The sequence below is a fragment of the Hyperoodon ampullatus genome, assembly GCF_949752795.1.
Source record: "Hyperoodon ampullatus genome assembly, chromosome: 7".
In the NCBI taxonomy this organism is placed as follows: Eukaryota; Metazoa; Chordata; class Mammalia; order Artiodactyla; family Ziphiidae; genus Hyperoodon; species Hyperoodon ampullatus.
Window position 1 is genome coordinate 60,897,394 of NC_136920.1, and position 16,671 is coordinate 60,914,064.

Sequence of the window (16,671 nt, forward strand, 5' to 3'; positions counted from 1 at the left end):
CCTGGCATCAGCTGAGGGATTAGGGTGAGGGTTCAGTTGGCAGCAGGATTGCAGGGACAGAGGAGGACCCTCTGGATCCCCAAGTCCTGCTCTAAGCCTGACCCTGGAGTCCTGCTGTGGCCCCACCAGCTGACCACTCCTGGATCTGCCCTGTTCCAGCCTCATGTCCCCCTGAGGGGAAGCCTGGACCTCTCACTGTGGCAGTCAAGCTCCTTCAGGACTGGCCCCAGGCTTTCCAACACTGCAACTGCCACACTAGCCAGAACGTCTTTCACTCTTTACATCCTGAGTTCCTACCTCTAATACCTTTGCTCTTCCCATTCCTGCTGTCCCAAACTCCTTTCTCACCCTCAACTCCAATCTTTTCTCTCCTACCTCCCGACTGAAGCCTTATTCTCCTATTTGTCCCACAAGACCCTGTTCACATGTCACCTCCTCCAGGAAGTCTCCCATGTTCCTTCCGGCAAGAAGGGTCCCCTCTCTCTTCTGAGCCTCCATTTCTATGTTGTGACTCTGTGTCAAGCACCGGAAGGGGCCCAGACTAGGTGTCAATTCATCACAATTTATTAAACTGTGCAGATTCTCATTTTCCAGACGAGGAAACTGAGACCCAAAGACCAGAGTAACTTGCCCAGGGTCGCCTCCAACATGCAGACCCCTGCCATGATGTCTCTGCTGCTCGTGTCCATGGGCCTCATGGAAGCACTTCAGGTACAGTCATCCTCTGCTGACTCCATCCCCCAGCTGCTGGCTTCTGAACTCTGCCAGATGCTTCGCTTGGAGATCGCTCAGCCTGAGGGGACAGCCCCAGAGCCTGGTCTCGGGGATCTGTAGCTAGTAGTTCCCAATCCCCTTCCCCTCCAGGTGTGTTTGTGGCCCTTACTCCTTCTTAGCTCAGTGGAGGGGGAAGCTGGATAACAGGGCTCCCGTTCTCCTAGGGCCTAACCTCTCAGTCCTTGCTGCTCCCCCTGCCTCAGGCCCAGAGCCACCCCATCACACGACGAGACCTCTTCTCTCGAGAAATGCCCCTGGACATGGCCCTGGCCTCCTTTGACGACCAGTATGCTGGCTGTGCCGCAGCCATGGCGGTGGCTCTCCCGGATCTCAACCGCACGGAGTTCCAGGCCAACAAAGTATACGCCGATGTCTGGGCTCAGGCAAGCAGCCAGTGGCAGGAGCGCCAGGCCTGGGGGCCCAAGTGGGGCCTCAGCCCTACCCGTCTGTCCCCGCCTGCAGGCTTCCGAGAAGAGCACGGGGTGGCCCTCCTGGCCTACACGGCTAACAGCCCCCTGCACAAGGAATTCAACGCGGCCGTGCGCGAGGCTGGCCGCTCCCGGGCCCACTACCTCCACCACTTCTCCTTCAAGACACTGCACTTCCTGCTGACCGAGGCCCTGCAGCTGCTGGGCAGGGGCCAGCGTCCACCCCAGTGCCGCCAGGTGTTCCGAGGGGTGCAGGGCTTACGCTTCCGGCCAGAGGGGCCTGGGGCCACCGTCAGGATGGGGGGCTTTGCCTCTGCATCCCTGCAGAATGTTGCAGCCCAGCAGTTTGGGGAAGACACCTTCTTTGGCATCTGGACCTGCCTTGGGGCCCCTATCAAGGGCTACTCCTTTTTCCCTGGGGAAGACGAGGTGCTGATCCCTCCCTTCGAGACCTTCCAGGTGATCAATGCCAGCAGACCGGCCCAGGGCCCCGCCCGCATCTACCTCCGGGCCCTGGGCCAGCGCAGCACATACAACTGCGAGTACATCAAAGGTGAGCAGGGCACGTGCCAGCCAGCAGCTGGGTGGAAGGTGGCCTTGCCCGGCCCGTTTTCAGAGGATACATACAGAGATATTCAAAACAGTGAGAAGGAGCAAGTCCTGTCCCCCGGCCCCTCCGCCCCTTCCATCCAAGGAGAGATATAACCTTCTTGAGTAGTACGCTTGCTTCTCAACCCTGGAGGTGTCTAAGCCAGAGCTGGCCACTTGCCTGTGGGGAGGCTGATGAGGGTTTCCTGACCAACACAGGTGTCTTTGGCCATCTGAGGGCCAAACAGACTTGGTGTCAGGCTTTCCTCCCAGCTGGAAGCTGCTGCCAGAAATGAGTAAGCGGCCCACCCCAGTTTTCCGAGAGGAGTGTGTTTGACTGAACAGAAATCCTGTGCTGTCATGTGTGCTAGCGGGGGTGGGGTGGGGTGGGGTGGTGAGCCAGCAGTCAGGTGCCATACCCCTGAATTCCAGCTTGGGCTCTGGCAGATCTCGGATGCTTTCCTGTCCATCCTCCCTGGACCAGCCAGAGGAGTAATCATGAAGATGGGCCCAGGTCCTTAATCTCTGAAGGGGCTGTGGGCTGCTGGTCCTAGTTGAGGGATGCCCAGGGGCCTGTGAGGCCCACCTTTCATATCAATAGTTAGAGGCAGGCTGTTGGCTGGAACCATGGACCACATCTCAAGTGGGATAAGGTCCAGTGCGGCTTCAGTTACCACCTTGGACAGCATCACGAGTGTGCACGAGTTGATGGAAGGTGAAGGAGACACAAAAAACATGAACTAGCCCCTCCTTGGCTGGGACAAGACATTGGAGAGGGAGAGGCGGGTGTGGCATGGAGGCAAAGTTACAAGCCAGGGGGGGCAGGAGGAGTGTCCAGATGACCCTGGCTTCAAGGGCTGGTGCCTTCTGGCCCTGCTATTCATGGGTCAAGTCAAACCCAGGCAAGGGAGGTCCCACTGTAAGGAAGCAGAATTAGGAGAAAACATACCAGCTTCTCCTAGAGCAAGTCAGGGATGGACCACAGGGCTCTGGAGTCCCTTACCATCCTGAGAGCTACTGAGCCTTTGATTCTTTACTGTTTCTTCCCTACAGACAAGCAGTGCAAGTCAGGGTCCTGCCATCTGGATAACTCAGGTGAGGGCTGCGGGCATCTGTGGGGCTCTGTTGGGGGCTGAGCTGGCTATCCTGGGTCTGGGCCCCTCTCCTGGATGGATATCCCCCGTAAAATAAAAACCACTCCCTTTCAATCAAAAAAAGTAGACTCCCTTAAGCAGACACCTGTGGGGGGTTGCTAACCCTCTCCACTGAATGTGTATGTGGGAGATGGCCGCCCAGCCTGGGGCCGTCCCCGCCTTCCCAGGAGCCCACTGACCAGGGCCCAGAGAGCTCCAGGCTGCACTGAAGCGACGGAGGGAAGGACTGCTCCACAAAGTCCTCCTGGGCCTTCTCCTCCTTCTGCCTTCAGAGCTCTCTCAGACCACCTCCCAAGGTCAAGGTCAGGTCTTGGCTGCTGGAGACCTGGGCTCTAGCCCAGGCTCTGCCCTAACTCTCTCTGTGACCAAACATCCCTCTCTGGGCCTGTTTCCCTATCTGCATAGTAAGCATATCGGACTAGATGGTCCCCAGGTTCCCTTTGGCTATGACTCTTCTCTTCCCTTGAACACCTGCTGTGCCAGGTCCTGCCTCAGCCACCACTTCTCTAGGCGGGAACAGGCCATCCTCAGGGAAGAAATGACAGCCACCCCTCCCCCTCGGGTCCCGCCTCCTCCCTCAGGGCTCTGAGAAGAGCGGCTAGGAAGGAGCCCCAGCCTCCCTTTTGTTCCCACCCTTCTCCATGACACAGTACCACTCAGGGCTCCATGAATCCTCACCATGATCCAATGATGCAGGTAATGTCATCACCCCTGTTCCACAGATGAGAGGAGGCAGGCACAGAGAGATGAAGCAACCAGCCCCACACACAGAACTAGAAAAGTGTTCGGTCCAAACAAGCTGGTCCTGGAGCTGAACTTGGAACCACCGTACCAGGCTGGCCCCCACCTCCTCAGACACCATCTCATTTTATCCTTACTGGACAACTATCAACTGGAAGGAGGTGGGACAGGGAGTATTATCCTCATTATATAGTAAAGTGAGACTCAGAGACAGAAGTGACTTGCTCCAGGTGAGAGTGAGTTAGTGGCAGAGTCAAGACCAGCCCGGTCTCCAGACGCCAACTCGGCCTCTTTGAGGTCTGATAACGTAATTTCAAGCACTGGGAGAGTTTAGGATTCCTGCCCCCCTCCCCGTTCCCCATCTCAGTGCACCAGCAACTCTCCCACCAGAGTTTGAGCAGAGGAGCAAAGGTCAGCATCACCAGATCCCACTCAGATCTCTACCGCTTTTCATCCCACCCTGCAGTGCCTCAGTTGTGTCAGTAGGAGACTGGGGGATAGACCTAATGACCTCTGGAAGGGGAACTGGGGCTTTCCTTGGTCTCATCTCTACCTTCCTCCCTAAATTCTTTCATCTTTGTCTCCCATTGCGTTTTGTGTATCAGTCAGCTCACTCTGCTCAGCTCTTTTCATCTTGTTTCTTTGTGTATCTCACATTGCCCCTAAATCTCTGTGCCTCTGTTTTCCCTGCAGCCATGGGTCAGGGCCCCCTTTCTGCAGTCTGGTCCCTTCTACTGCTGCTCTGGTTCCTTGTTGGAGAAGCCTTTCCAGAGAGTCCAGGACTCCTCTAATCCATCAGCCACTGAACAGCTCTGCCGTCACCTCTGCCCAACATGAGGATGTCAGCCACATGTATGCTTTAAGTGTGGCCAAGATCTGTGGTAATTCCATCGGCAGAGAACTCTGGGATCTTCTCTGGCAGCTGCCAGGCTTGCTAGCGGGAAGAGGAAAATGTAGGGACTGGGCCTCATCCAGGGGTCTAGGAGTAAGATGGTGAATAGAGGTGGGGGGACTGCAGGACAGGTAATCACTCACTTGGAGATAGAAGATTAAAGTAGTTTGGAGGGGGGGTGATTGGGGAGAAGAGTACTTGGGATAGAAGATTAAAGCAGTTTGGAGTGGGGGGTGATTGGGGAGAAAAGTACTTGGCCATGGTATTTGCTGATATTACTCAAATGCTTCCCATGTACACCTGGACTGCTCCTATTTGCTCCTCCAGGAAGCCTTCTCTGACCTCTCCACCCTGCTGGGTTAGGGGCCCTGCCTCTGTGCTCCCAAAGGGCCCTGGTCTCCCACGTCCAACTGTGAGCTTATGAGGGCAGGGACTGTGTCCGAGGCACAGAGGTGGTGCCAGAAAATGTGTGGAAGTCAGAAAGAACAAATACCTTGTGAATGCTGGTTCCTGTACTGCCCCTACCTCGGGCACCTTCAAGCTCTCTGGATGTCACTGTGTGGGAACGGGGTAGACTGGATCTCATTTTCTTGTCAGCAAAGATGTAATTTCTGGTCTGATCCATGAGTCCTAAGGTCCCTAAGAGGCTGGATCCCCAAGTTCCACCACCACAGGCCCTAAGGGTAAGAGAGGACATGGAGGAAGTGATAGGCACACACTTTATTATCAGTCGGGGCTTTGGGGCCAAATCTTTGTGTGGCCTCCTGCTCTGGAAACTGGACCAGGAATCCTGAATTCCCAGTTGCCTTCCCTGAGCCCCCAGGTAGGGACAGGCAAGACCAAGTCCCTGTAACAGCAGCCACAGAGGAAGGAAGAGAAGACAGGAAATGTGGCAGTTCTGTTTGTACCACAGGCACTCTCCTCACTGAAAGCACTAACACTCAGCACCGGAGTTCAGCTCTGTCCCTCCAGGACTGCCCTTTGATCTTGACCCTTCTTAGAGTCCCTCCTCTGCAGGAATCAGGGGAGCGGAAAGCTCTGGATTTCCCTTAGAGGTTAGGGTACAGAGACAACGAGTACTCCCTCTGGTGTGTGAGGTCAGTAGCACTGAAGAGAGGATGTCCCAGGCTCTGAGGCCCAGTGGAGAGAGACTGAGTGGCCTGAGGGCCAACCACCACCTGGCCTGGCCATTCCATCCCCGTCTGGAGGTGCTGTGGCTGCAGCAGACCCCTGGGACTCACAGGGCCTGCACCAGCATGAGAAGGCTCATCACCAGAGCCATGGAGAAGAAGATGCCCAAGAAGAAACGGTCCATGACACGGGCCAGGCGCTTCCAGTCCTCATGGCAGCGCTGGGCAGCCCTGTGGCTGTGGAAGGTGTTGGTGATGGTGGCTACATGGCGCAACAGGGCTTCCTGATGGCACAGACACCGAGGCTCATGGCAAGGGCCTGCTGGTGGGCCAGCTTCTCTGTCAGGAGGCTGGGGGCTGGGGGCTGACTCAGGAGGCCTAGACTGCCCACAGCGCTCCCCTCGTTCCCGCACACACAGGCCCCGCGCCAGGCGTCCCAGCAGGAGGGCCCGAGCCCAGGCTGGCACTGGGCGGGCAGTGGGACCACAGTAATGCAGGTTCATAATAAGGATGGTGAGCGCTGTGGAGAAGGTGACCATGGTCATGGTGGCCATGTAGTACTTTCCTGCAAGAGAGGGAAAGGGAACTGAGGCCCCAAACAAGAACTCAGAGGGCCTGAGCTCCCCAACTGCCTGAGCACGAGGAGGAATGAGCTCATTCCCCCATAAGGCTCGCAGGACTCTCCAAGCCCAATGGATGGAAGCGGGAAGGAGGTAAGGGCCAAGGGCTCCCTCTCCCGCATTCCCGTCAGGGTCTCAGAAGCTACCTGCTCCCTAATTGTTCCCCCCACTGCTGGAGGCTAGACTCATCCACAGTCCCGTGAAAGTCACGCTCTTAAATAGAACCAGAATGATCTGAAGCAAGTTATAACAGAACCTTCCTCATAGGTGTGTGGTGCTGCTTCCTTGAGTTAATAAACGTCAAGTGTTTAGGAGACTGCCTGACACGCAGTGAGTACTTAGTATGTTTTGCCTGTGATTATAACACTTGGGATGTCGACCTTCCTCCAAGTCCTTGAGGAAAGACCAACTCCTTCCTCTGCCCCTCCTCCCTGGAAGGGGCCGACCTCTTCCCCCTCAATCTCAGAACGAGGCCGGACCCCAAGACCCTCAGCGGGGCCCCTCCGCTGACCCAGGCCGGTCCGGCTCCCACTCCTGCACCTGCGGACACCCGCACACTTCAGCCCCGGGTTGGGGCCGTCCTCTCCCGGCCCCCTCCCCCACCACCTCGGGCCCTCAGAGCTCACCAATGAGCGGCACGCTCTCGGCCGGCGGCATGCTCTCGGCCAGGAGCAGCTGGAAGACGGTGAGCGCCAGCAGCACGGTGACGCCGAGCGACACCTTCTCGCCCGAGTCGGCGGGCAGGTGGAAGGCGAGAGGCGCCAGCAGCGAGATGAGCACGCAGGGCAGCAGCAGGTTGCACACGTAGGCGGCGGCGCGGCGGCGCAGCAGCAGCGTGAAGGTCACGTCCGGGTAGGGCTCGGAGCAGCAGCCGTAGGTGAGCACGCGCCGCCGGGCCGGCATGCCCAGCACGCGCCACTCCACGTTCTCCACGAAGTCGGCCAGGCTGGCGGCGGTGCCGCGCGGCTGTACGTCCAGCTGGTGCCCGCCGTGCGTCCACGAGCCGAACGTCAGGCCGCAGCGCTGCGCGTCGAATGGGAAGGCTGACACGTCCACGCGGCACGAGCTGCGCGTGATGGCCGGCGCGTCCCAGCGCACGGCGCCGTCGTGCCGCAGGACCACGTTGGTGCTGGCTGAGGCCGGCGCCTGCGCGTCCGCCCTGCGGGCAGGGGGTGGGGCTCCCTGAGGTGCCGTGGCCTGGGAGGTCAGGGCTGCCCCTTGGAGGGGGTACGCTTCGGGCCCGCTGGGGGCGGCACAGAGGGCAAAGGGAGCGGCAGAGAGGGCCCTCTGTGCCTTTGGAGGCCTAGCGGGGCCAGCGCCTGAAGGGCCCAGAACGAGACACAGACCTAGCTCAAAAGTTGGCGCGGGGCGCACGGTGACTTTCCTTGAGTGTCACCTGCAGAGCTCCTAGAGGGGCCCTGAGGAAAATATGCGGAGCTATGTGTTGTCTGGGAAGCACAGAACTGGCTTAGGCGGCATAAAGGACTACTCCAGAGGGCTAAGCCCTGAAGGAAATCCCTAGGCAGGCCCGGGGTGCCCTGAGAAAAGGGTGGAGAGTGCCATAAAGAGGCACTTGTGTCCCAGAACCCCCTCTGCGAGAGATACAGAATTGGCCCTGGACCACACGGAGGATTCCTAGGAGACACTCAGCCTGGGTTGGCTTGAGACACCCTAAAGTGGAGGTGCCGTCAAGGGGCTGTGAGGTCCCTCCAGCAGGCCCTTGCCATGAGCCGCTGTGTGTGTGTGTGTGTGTGTGTGTGTGTGTGTGTGTGTGTGGTCAGGAAGCCCTACTGCACCGTGCAGCCACAATTGCCAACACCTTCCTGGCAGCTTAGAAGGGTCCTGGGGGAAAGCTTCCAGGGCACCATAGGAGCCGGGTTCGATGTGGAGGATGGGGGACAAGTGCATCCCCAGAGGCAAGGGCAACTCTAGGGAGGGGTAGGAGAGGGGAGGGGCCCAGGTAGGAAGTACTTGTTATAGAGCATGATGTCCGGTCGCCACACGAGACTGCTGGGGATGCGGATGGCATCCAGGCCACCATAGGCGTCAGGGTCCCATTGTAGGTAGGCATCTGTCCACTCCTGTCGGATCCACAGGTACAGGGTCAGCACCTGGTTCCGCTCATCCTAGTTGGGGGCAGAGAGTGGGCATAGATGTGGACAGACATCTGCACATACCCTGCCCTGTGTGTTCACACTCACCTACAGAGCTCTGGTCAGCACCTGCAAACCTGACTTGCCCATACAGTTCAGTTCCCACCCAGCCTTGCTATGTGACCTTGGCAGATCCTTTTCTTCTCTGGGCCTGAGTTTCCTAGGAAGTTACATGGGTGGTAATCTCTGCTAGGCGTGGATTCAAGTGTGCAAAGTATTGGGCACCCTGTGGGCACCCAACAGTTAGGATCCAACAGTTGTAGCTGTTATTGTTGCTAATGTTAATGTTTACAAGAAAGAATTGATTGGAGATTAATCCCAGTCTCCCATTCCCCCATTCCTTGACACTGTCACCAGCTCACTCCATGACTGTACAACAACCAACGCACCATGTCGATGATCTGGGACAACGTCACTTCCAGGGTCACGTTCAGAGCCTGGTCTGTGTCTGCCACAGGTCTCAGGGCACTTGTGTAGTTGGCAAAGAGGTCTCGAAACAGCTTGTGTGCCAGCCTGCCCTTGGCTCCGAAGCACTCTGGGGGACCAGTAAGAAAGGGTGTCCATCCGAGACCCTAGTGCAGGGGCCTCGGCTCACAACCTGTACCCTCCACAAGACTGAAGCCCTGTCAGCTGCTCCACTGTCTCACAGCTGTCTAACTGTCCCTGTTCTCTGTCTGTCTATCTGTGGCTTTAGTTCCTCCCTGGCCTGCCTCCAAGGCTAGATGAGGTGAAGGCCATAGTGTGAGTAGGTACTATCTTCTGAAGCAAGGCTGATGGGTTTCTTCCCCACCATTCCCTTCCCAAGGACCTGGATTCTGCTTGCCCCACCACAAATGCTGGAGGGGCTGGGAATTCCCTGGCAGTCCAGTGGTTAAGACTCCGTGCTTCCACTGCAGAGGGCACAGGTTCGATTCTTGGTTGGAGAACTAAGATCCTGCATGGCGCGTGATGTGGCCAAAACAAAACAAACAAAAAAACAAATGCTTGGAGGGGCCCAAACAGAACGCAGGAGTCCCAGTTCTCAACCAGGCATCCGGAACCCTGTTGCCCTGCCCCTTCTTGTCCCTCCAGCCTGTCTCTGCTTCTCTAGCTGCACTTCAGTTGATATCTTCAAAACTTTTGACACTATGGGCCCCTCCTTCCTGAAAACACACTCTTCCCCGGGTTTTGTGACACATCCCATTGTCCTCAGTCCTTTTTTTTTTTTTTCTCAGTCCTTGATTTAGGTATTGTTCCCCAGAATCCTGTCTTTTGCCCTTGTCTCCTTTTTTCTTCAGCCCAGATTTTTCTCCTGAGTTCCAGACCTGAATGTCCTAAATGTCCTGTAGGCACTTTTAACTGTGTAGGGCCAAAATATGAACTTCTTTCCTCCCACCATGTTCTTTTTTTTTTTAAATTTATTATTTATTTGGCTGTACTGGGTCTTAGTTGCAGCACACGGGACCTTCGTTGTGGCATGCGGGATCTTTTCACTTGTGGCATGTGGAATCTTTAGTTGCAGCATGCAGGCTCTTAGTTGTGGCACGTGGGCTCTTAGTTGCGGCCTGTGGGATCTAGTTCCCTGATCAGGGATCGAACCCGGGCCCCCTGCATTGGGAGCGCACAGTCTTAACTGCTAGACCACCAGGGAAGTCTCTCCTCCCTCCGTGTTCTGAAACCTGTTCCTTGTCCTGTGTTCCCCGTCTCAGCAAACAGCACTCCCCGGTGACCTCAGCTGGAAATCTGGTAATTTGTCTCTCCCTTCTGCCCCTTCTCTCTGCAGACCACTCTGTGCCCGCATCCTGTCAGTCATACTGCTGAATGCTCTTGAATGCTTCATCACCTCTCCAGCTCGCGCCCATCCTCCCTGCATATGGACCACGGCAGCAGCAGCCTCCTCCCTGCTCTCCCACCTCGGGCTCACCTCTCTAACCACCTGCCACACTTCCGAGAGATCAAGCTTTTAAACAGATGAAGCTAACTAGACCAGTAGCTGCTTAAACCTGTTCAATGGCTCCCCAGGCCTGCTAGATAAAGCCCAAACTCACCCTCACCTCAAGCGCTCTGGTCCCCCTGGCTTTCCCAGCCCTATCCCTGGGAGCTGCCCCATCAACTGCTCCCGCCCCAGTCAGGCAAGCCCCCTCTTGCCCTCTTCAGCTCCCCCTCCTCCACACTCCCCAGATAGCGCTTGCTCCCAGCACAGAAATGAAGAGAGAGCACGTGGAGAGAGGTCTGGGGAGGATGGGAACAGCAGCAACGCCCAGAGAGGCCAGGGCTGGTTTACTGAGCTTCATACCTGGCAGGAGTGGGAGCAGAAGCAGAAGGCCCAGACTGGAGACAGAGACGCTGAGGCTGAGGCGGTGGCTGCCGGGCCCCATGGCCTTGCCGCAGCCAGAGGAAGGGCAGGTCTCTGGGTAGGAGCCTTCTGGCCTGACCTACGGCAGCATCAGGCCCTGCTGGCAAGGATGGTGTGGACAGTCCCTGCACGTCAGAAGGAAGACTGGGATCTCTGTTGAGTCCAACTACCCTGCAGGGAGTCCTGCAGCCCTTCCAGTTCCCTGACCCTGCTATTTGTACCTGCCCTGGGATTTTAGTACTTGGGCCTTGGCATCTACTGTTTCTCCTTCTCTGCTGGTCTTTGCCTCTTCTGGCCTCTGCCTCTGCCCTGTTCTTCGCCCCCCACCCCCTTTACCTCTCACTCAGCCTCTCTGTCTCGATTTCCTTCTATCCGTCCCTCTGTAACTCTTTCTTGGTCTCTGCCTCCCTGACTCTGGTCTTCCTCTTTCCACTCTCTCTTCCTTTCTCCTGCCTCTATTTCAGCCCCCTTGACTTCCTCAAGTCCTTCCCCACACCTGACTCTGGGGGAGCCTGGCGCATTCTCAGCAGGACAGGGACAGGGACTCCATCAGCCCTGAGCCTTCTGAGGCACAGAACAGCAGGCCGTGCCCCCTTTCCCTTTCATTAGCTTAATTACAGAGTTGGGACACCTGTGTCCATGGGAACAGCGCAACTGAAACTGACACCTCAGGTCACTGGGACCTGAATTATTCAAATTCTGTAAGGTAGAACCCATACTCAGGTCAGGCCCAGCTTGGGGGATTGGAGGGTACAGAGATGCCAGGTCAGGATCTGCAAGAGACTGGGGCTTAAAGGTGTGAGGGGACAGGGCCAGTGGACGGTAACTGTCCTCCCAGCTCTGTCATCATTACTGAATTCTTGGGGCTCCCTTTCATCTGTCAGCTGTGCCCTCAGTTAGGGACTGAACACATCTGTCTAGGCGGGGTGTTTGGGCCAAGCAAGCTCTCCCCTCATGGTGAGAGGGGTGCCTCAGGCTGCTCCAGGTGGCCCCACAAAGCAGGAGATGCAGCCCGCATCCTCGCCATCCCACAGCCATCCCAGTCTGAGCCTCAGTATTCTCGCTATGCTTAAACATCACGGACAGTATTGGGCCGCAGGGAAAACACAGCCTTTATTTATTTATTTATTTATTTATTTATTTATTTATTGTTTAACATCTTTATTGGAGTATAATTGCTTTACAATGGTGTGTTAGTTTCTGCTTTATAACAAAGTGAATCAGCTATACATATACATATATCCCCATATCTCCTCCCTCTTGCGTCTCCCTCCCACCCACCCTATCCCACCCCTCTAGGTGGTCACAAAGCACAGAGCTGATCTCCCTGTGCTATGCGGCTGCTTCCCACTAGCTACCGATTTTACATTTGGTAGTGTATATATGTCCATGCCACTCTCTCACTTCGTCCCAGCTTACCCTTCCCCCTCCCCGTGTCCTCATGTCCATTCTCTATGTCTGTGTCTTTATTCCTGTCCTGCCCCTAGGTTCTTCAGAACGAAATTTTTTTTTTTTTTAGATTCCATATATATGTGTTAGCATACGGTATTTGTTTTTCTTTTTCTGACGTACTTCACTCTGTATGACAGTCTCTAGGTCCATCCACCTCACTACAAATAACTCAATTTCACTTCTTTTTATGGCTGAGTAATATTCCATTGTATATATGTGCCACATCTTCTTTATCCATTCATCCGATGATGGACACTTAGTTTGTTTCCATCTCCGGGCTATTGTGAATAGAGCTGCAATGAACATTTTGGTACATGACTCTTTTTGAATTATGGTTTTCTCAGGGTATATGCCCAGTAGTGGGATTGCTGGGTCGTATGGTAGTTCTATTTTAGTTTTTTAAGGAACCTCCATACTGTTCTCCATAGTGGCTATCAATTTACATTCCCACCAACAGTGCAAGAGGGTTCCCTTTTCTCCACACCCTCTCCAGCATTTATTGTTTTTAGATTTTTTGATGATGGCCATTCTGACTGGTGTGAGGTGATACCTCATTGTAGTTTTGATTTGCATTTCTCTAATTCTTAGTGATGTTGAGCATTCTTTCATGTGTTTCTCGGCAATCTGTATTTCTTCTTTGGAGAAATGTCTATTTAGGTCTTCTGCCCATTTTTGGGTTGGGTTGTTTGTTTTTTTTTGATACTGAGCTACATGAGCTGCTTGTAAATTTTGGAGATTAATCCTTTGTCAGTTGCTTCAATGGCAAATATTTTCTCCCATTCTGAGGGTTGTCTTTTTGTCTTGTTTATGGTTTCCTTTGCTGTGCAAAAGCTTTGAAGTTTCATTAGGTCCCATTTGTTTATTTTTGTTTTTATTTCCATTCCTCTAGGAGGTGGGTCAAAAAGGATCTTGCTGTGGTTTATGTCGTAGAGTGTTCTGCCTATGTTTTCCTCTAAGAGTTTTATAGTGTCTGGCCTTACATTTAGGTCTTTAATCCATTTTGAGTTTATTTTTGTGTATGGTGTTAGGGGGTGTTCTGATTTCATTCTCTTACATGTAGATGTCCAGTTTTCCCGGCACCACTTATTGAAGAGGCTGTCTTTTCTCCATTGTATATTCTTGCCTCCTTTATCAAAAATAAGGTGACCATATGTGCATGGGATTTTCTCTGGGCTTTCTATCCTGTTCCATTGATCTATATTTCTGGGAAAACAGCCTTTTTTTTTTTTTAACATCTTTATTGGAGTATAATTGCTTTACAATGGTGTGTTAGTTTCTGCTGTATAACAAAGTGAATCAGCCATACATATACATATATCCCCATATCTCCTCCCTCTTTCATCTCCCTCCCACCCTCCCTATCCCACCCCTCTAGGTGGTCACAAAGCACAAGCTGATCTCCCTGAAAACACAGCCTTTAGAGTTACTTTCAGCTCTGTCCTATGAGCTGTCTGACCTGGGTAAGATACTAAAACTCTCTGGGTTTCAGTTTTATCAAACAGGTTAGTGGGATTAACAGTCCTCACCTAAATAGTTGTGGTAAGAATTAAATGAGACAATGCAAGTACCTGATAATGCAAGGCAACTACCTAGTACATTGACAAATGCACAGCAATCAACAGTATTTGCACTATGGTCCTAGTGAGTTAGTCAAGATATCTTCAGAAACACATACTTAGATTCATAAGCCCCAGCCCCTGGCAAATACCATTCTTCTTTCTGTCTCTATGAAATCATGTCAGTATTTGTCTTTTTTTTGGCTGTGCCACGCAGCCTGCAGGATCTTAGTTCCCTGACCAGGGATCGAACCTGTGCCCACTGCAGTGGAAGTGCAGTGTCCTAACCACTGCACCACCAGGGAAATCTCAGTATTTGTTTTTTTGTGCCTGGCTTATTTCACTTCATATAATGTCCTAAAGTTTCATCCATGTTGTAGTATATGTCAGAATTTCCTTCCTTTTTAAGGCTGAATAACATTCTATTGTATGTATATACCACATTTTGCTTATCCATTCATCTCTTGATGGACACTTGGGTTGCTTTCACATTTCAGTTATTGTGAATAATGCTGCTATGAACATGGATGTACAAATATCCTTTCAAGATTCTGCTTTCAGTTCTTTTGGATATATATCCAGAAGTGGAATTGCTGGATCATATGGTAATTGTTTTTAATTTTTTGAAGAATTGCCATACTGTTTTCCACAGCGGACATACCTTTTTATTGAATACATTCCCACCAACAATGCACAAGGCTTCCAATTTCTCCACATCCTCACCAACATGTTACTTTGTTTTTTTTGATAATGGCCATCCTAATGGATATGAGGTGGTATCTGGTTCATAGTTTTGATTTGTATCTCCCTAATGACTAGTGATGTTGAGCATCTTTTTATGTGCTTATTGGCCATTTGTATATCCTCATTGGAGAAATGTCCGTTCAAGTCCTTTGTTCATTTAAAAATTTTTTTTTCTTTCTCTTTATGTTGTTGAGCTCTAGGAGTCCTCTATATATTCTGGATATTAATCCCTTATCAGATAATTTGCAAATGTTTCTCCCATTCTCTAGGTTGCCTTTTTACTCAGTGTCTTTAGAATGAACAAAATTAAAAATTCTTCATGTAGTTCATTTTGTCTATTTTTTTCTTTTGTTGCTTGTGCCTTTGGTGTCACATCCAAGAAATCATTACCAAATCCAATGTTGTTAAGATTCTACCCTCTATTTTGTTCTAAGAGTTTTATAATTTTATTTATTTAAATATTTACTTATTTATTTGGCTGTGCCGGGTCTTAGTTGCGGCACGTGGGATCTTTGCTGCTGCATGCAGGATCTTTTAGTTGCGGTTTGTGGGCTCCTTTAGTTGCAGTATGCAGGCTCCTGTAGTTGCGGCATGTGGAATCTAGTTCCCTGACCAGGGATTGAAACCAGGACCACTGCATTGGGAGTGTGGGTTCTTAACCACTGGACCACCAGGGGAGTCCCTAAGAGTTTTATAATTTTAGGTCTTATATTTAAGTCTTTGATCTATTTTGACTTAGTTTTTCTACGTGGTGTTAGATTCTGATGAAATATATAAATAGAAGGTGGTATGTCCATACAATCAAGTATTATATGGCCATAAGATGGCATGAAGTACCGATGTATGCTACAACATGGATGAACCTTGAAAGTATTATGCTAAGGGAAAGAATCCAGTTACAAAAGGTCACATATTGTGTGATTCCATTTATATGAAATGTCCAGAATAGGCAAATCTATAGAGATAGGAAGTAGATTAGTGGTTGTGTAGGTCTGGGAAAGTTGGGGAATGATGGCTGAAAGCTATGGGGTTTCTTTTTGGGAGGATGAAAGTGTTCTAAAATTGATTGTGTGGTGATGGCTGCACAACTCTGTGAATATAGCTAAACTAATTGTACGCATTAAATGGGTAATTGTATGGTATGTGAATTCTATCTCAATAAAGCTGCTATCAAAAATATTGGGACTTCCCTGATGGTCCAGTGGTTAGGACTCTGAGATCCCAGGGCCGGGAGGCCCGGGTTTGATCGCTGGTCGGGGAACTGGATCCCACATGCTGCAACTAAGGATCCCTTGTGCCTCAGCTAAGACCCTGTGCAGCCAAATAAATTAATAAATATTAAAAAAATCATAATCCATCATGAATGAGTTAGCTGAAACAAAAACACTCATAGAAACAAGCAAGAGATCACAGATATTGGACATATTAGATAATGATAATTTGAGTAGTTAATATATTTTGGGCAGTGCTCTAAGCACTTTAACATATATTAATCCATAATTCTCACAACACCCTAAGAAGTAAATACTATTATTGATTACAATTTACAAATGAGGTAACTGAGGCACAGGAAATAACTTAGCCAAGATTCCATAGCATATTCCAGTGGACCCAGGATTTGAACATAATTGGGGTAAACAGTCCATCCCTACACTACACTATACTACAATTATACTGCCTCTTTTAAAAACAACATAGAAGTATATGTAATATGATTTAAGAAATAAATGAGGACTGAAAAATGAAAGAACAAGAGGACTATCAAGAATGAGTAGGTAGGGACTTTTCCCTGGTGGTCCAGTGGCTAAGTCTCTGTCTCCCAATGCAGGGGACCCAGGTTTGATCCCTGGTCAGTGAACTAGATGCCACATGCTGCAACTAAGATTTCGCATGCCGCAACTAAGAGTTCTCATGCCTCAACTAAAGATCCCGCAAGCCATGCGGCGCGGCCAAAAAAACCAAACCAAAACCAAAAACACAAAACAAAAACAAAGGAGGAAGACAAGACTTTAAGAGTGAGTGGCAGGGCTTCCCTGGTGGTGCCGTGGTTGGGAACCCACCTGCCAATGCAAGGGACATGGGTTCGAGCTCTGGTCCAGGAAGA

The 16,671-nt window shown here is 51.8% G+C and overlaps 2 protein-coding genes across 2 annotated transcripts; one reads left to right on the forward strand and one right to left on the reverse strand.

The window, feature by feature from the left end:
- Positions 1 to 648: 648 nt before the first annotated feature.
- ART1 (ADP-ribosyltransferase 1) lies at positions 649 to 4,476 on the forward strand (the record flags this gene model as incomplete). The annotated part of the gene is made up of 4 exons (XM_079708147.1): positions 649 to 711; positions 978 to 1,755; positions 2,844 to 2,885; positions 4,379 to 4,476. The coding sequence occupies 4 exons, from the start codon at positions 649 to 651 to the stop codon at positions 4,474 to 4,476; spliced, it is 981 nt and encodes a 326-aa protein (XP_079564273.1).
- A 1,338-nt stretch (positions 4,477 to 5,814) lies between these two features.
- On the reverse strand, positions 5,815 to 10,837 carry CHRNA10 (cholinergic receptor nicotinic alpha 10 subunit; the record flags this gene model as incomplete). The annotated part of the gene is made up of 5 exons (XM_079708365.1): positions 5,815 to 6,272; positions 6,954 to 7,486; positions 8,299 to 8,453; positions 8,870 to 9,015; positions 10,756 to 10,837. 5 exons carry the CDS (start codon positions 10,835 to 10,837, stop codon positions 5,815 to 5,817), a joined length of 1,374 nt encoding a protein of 457 aa, XP_079564491.1.
- Positions 10,838 to 16,671: the final 5,834 nt, after the last annotated feature.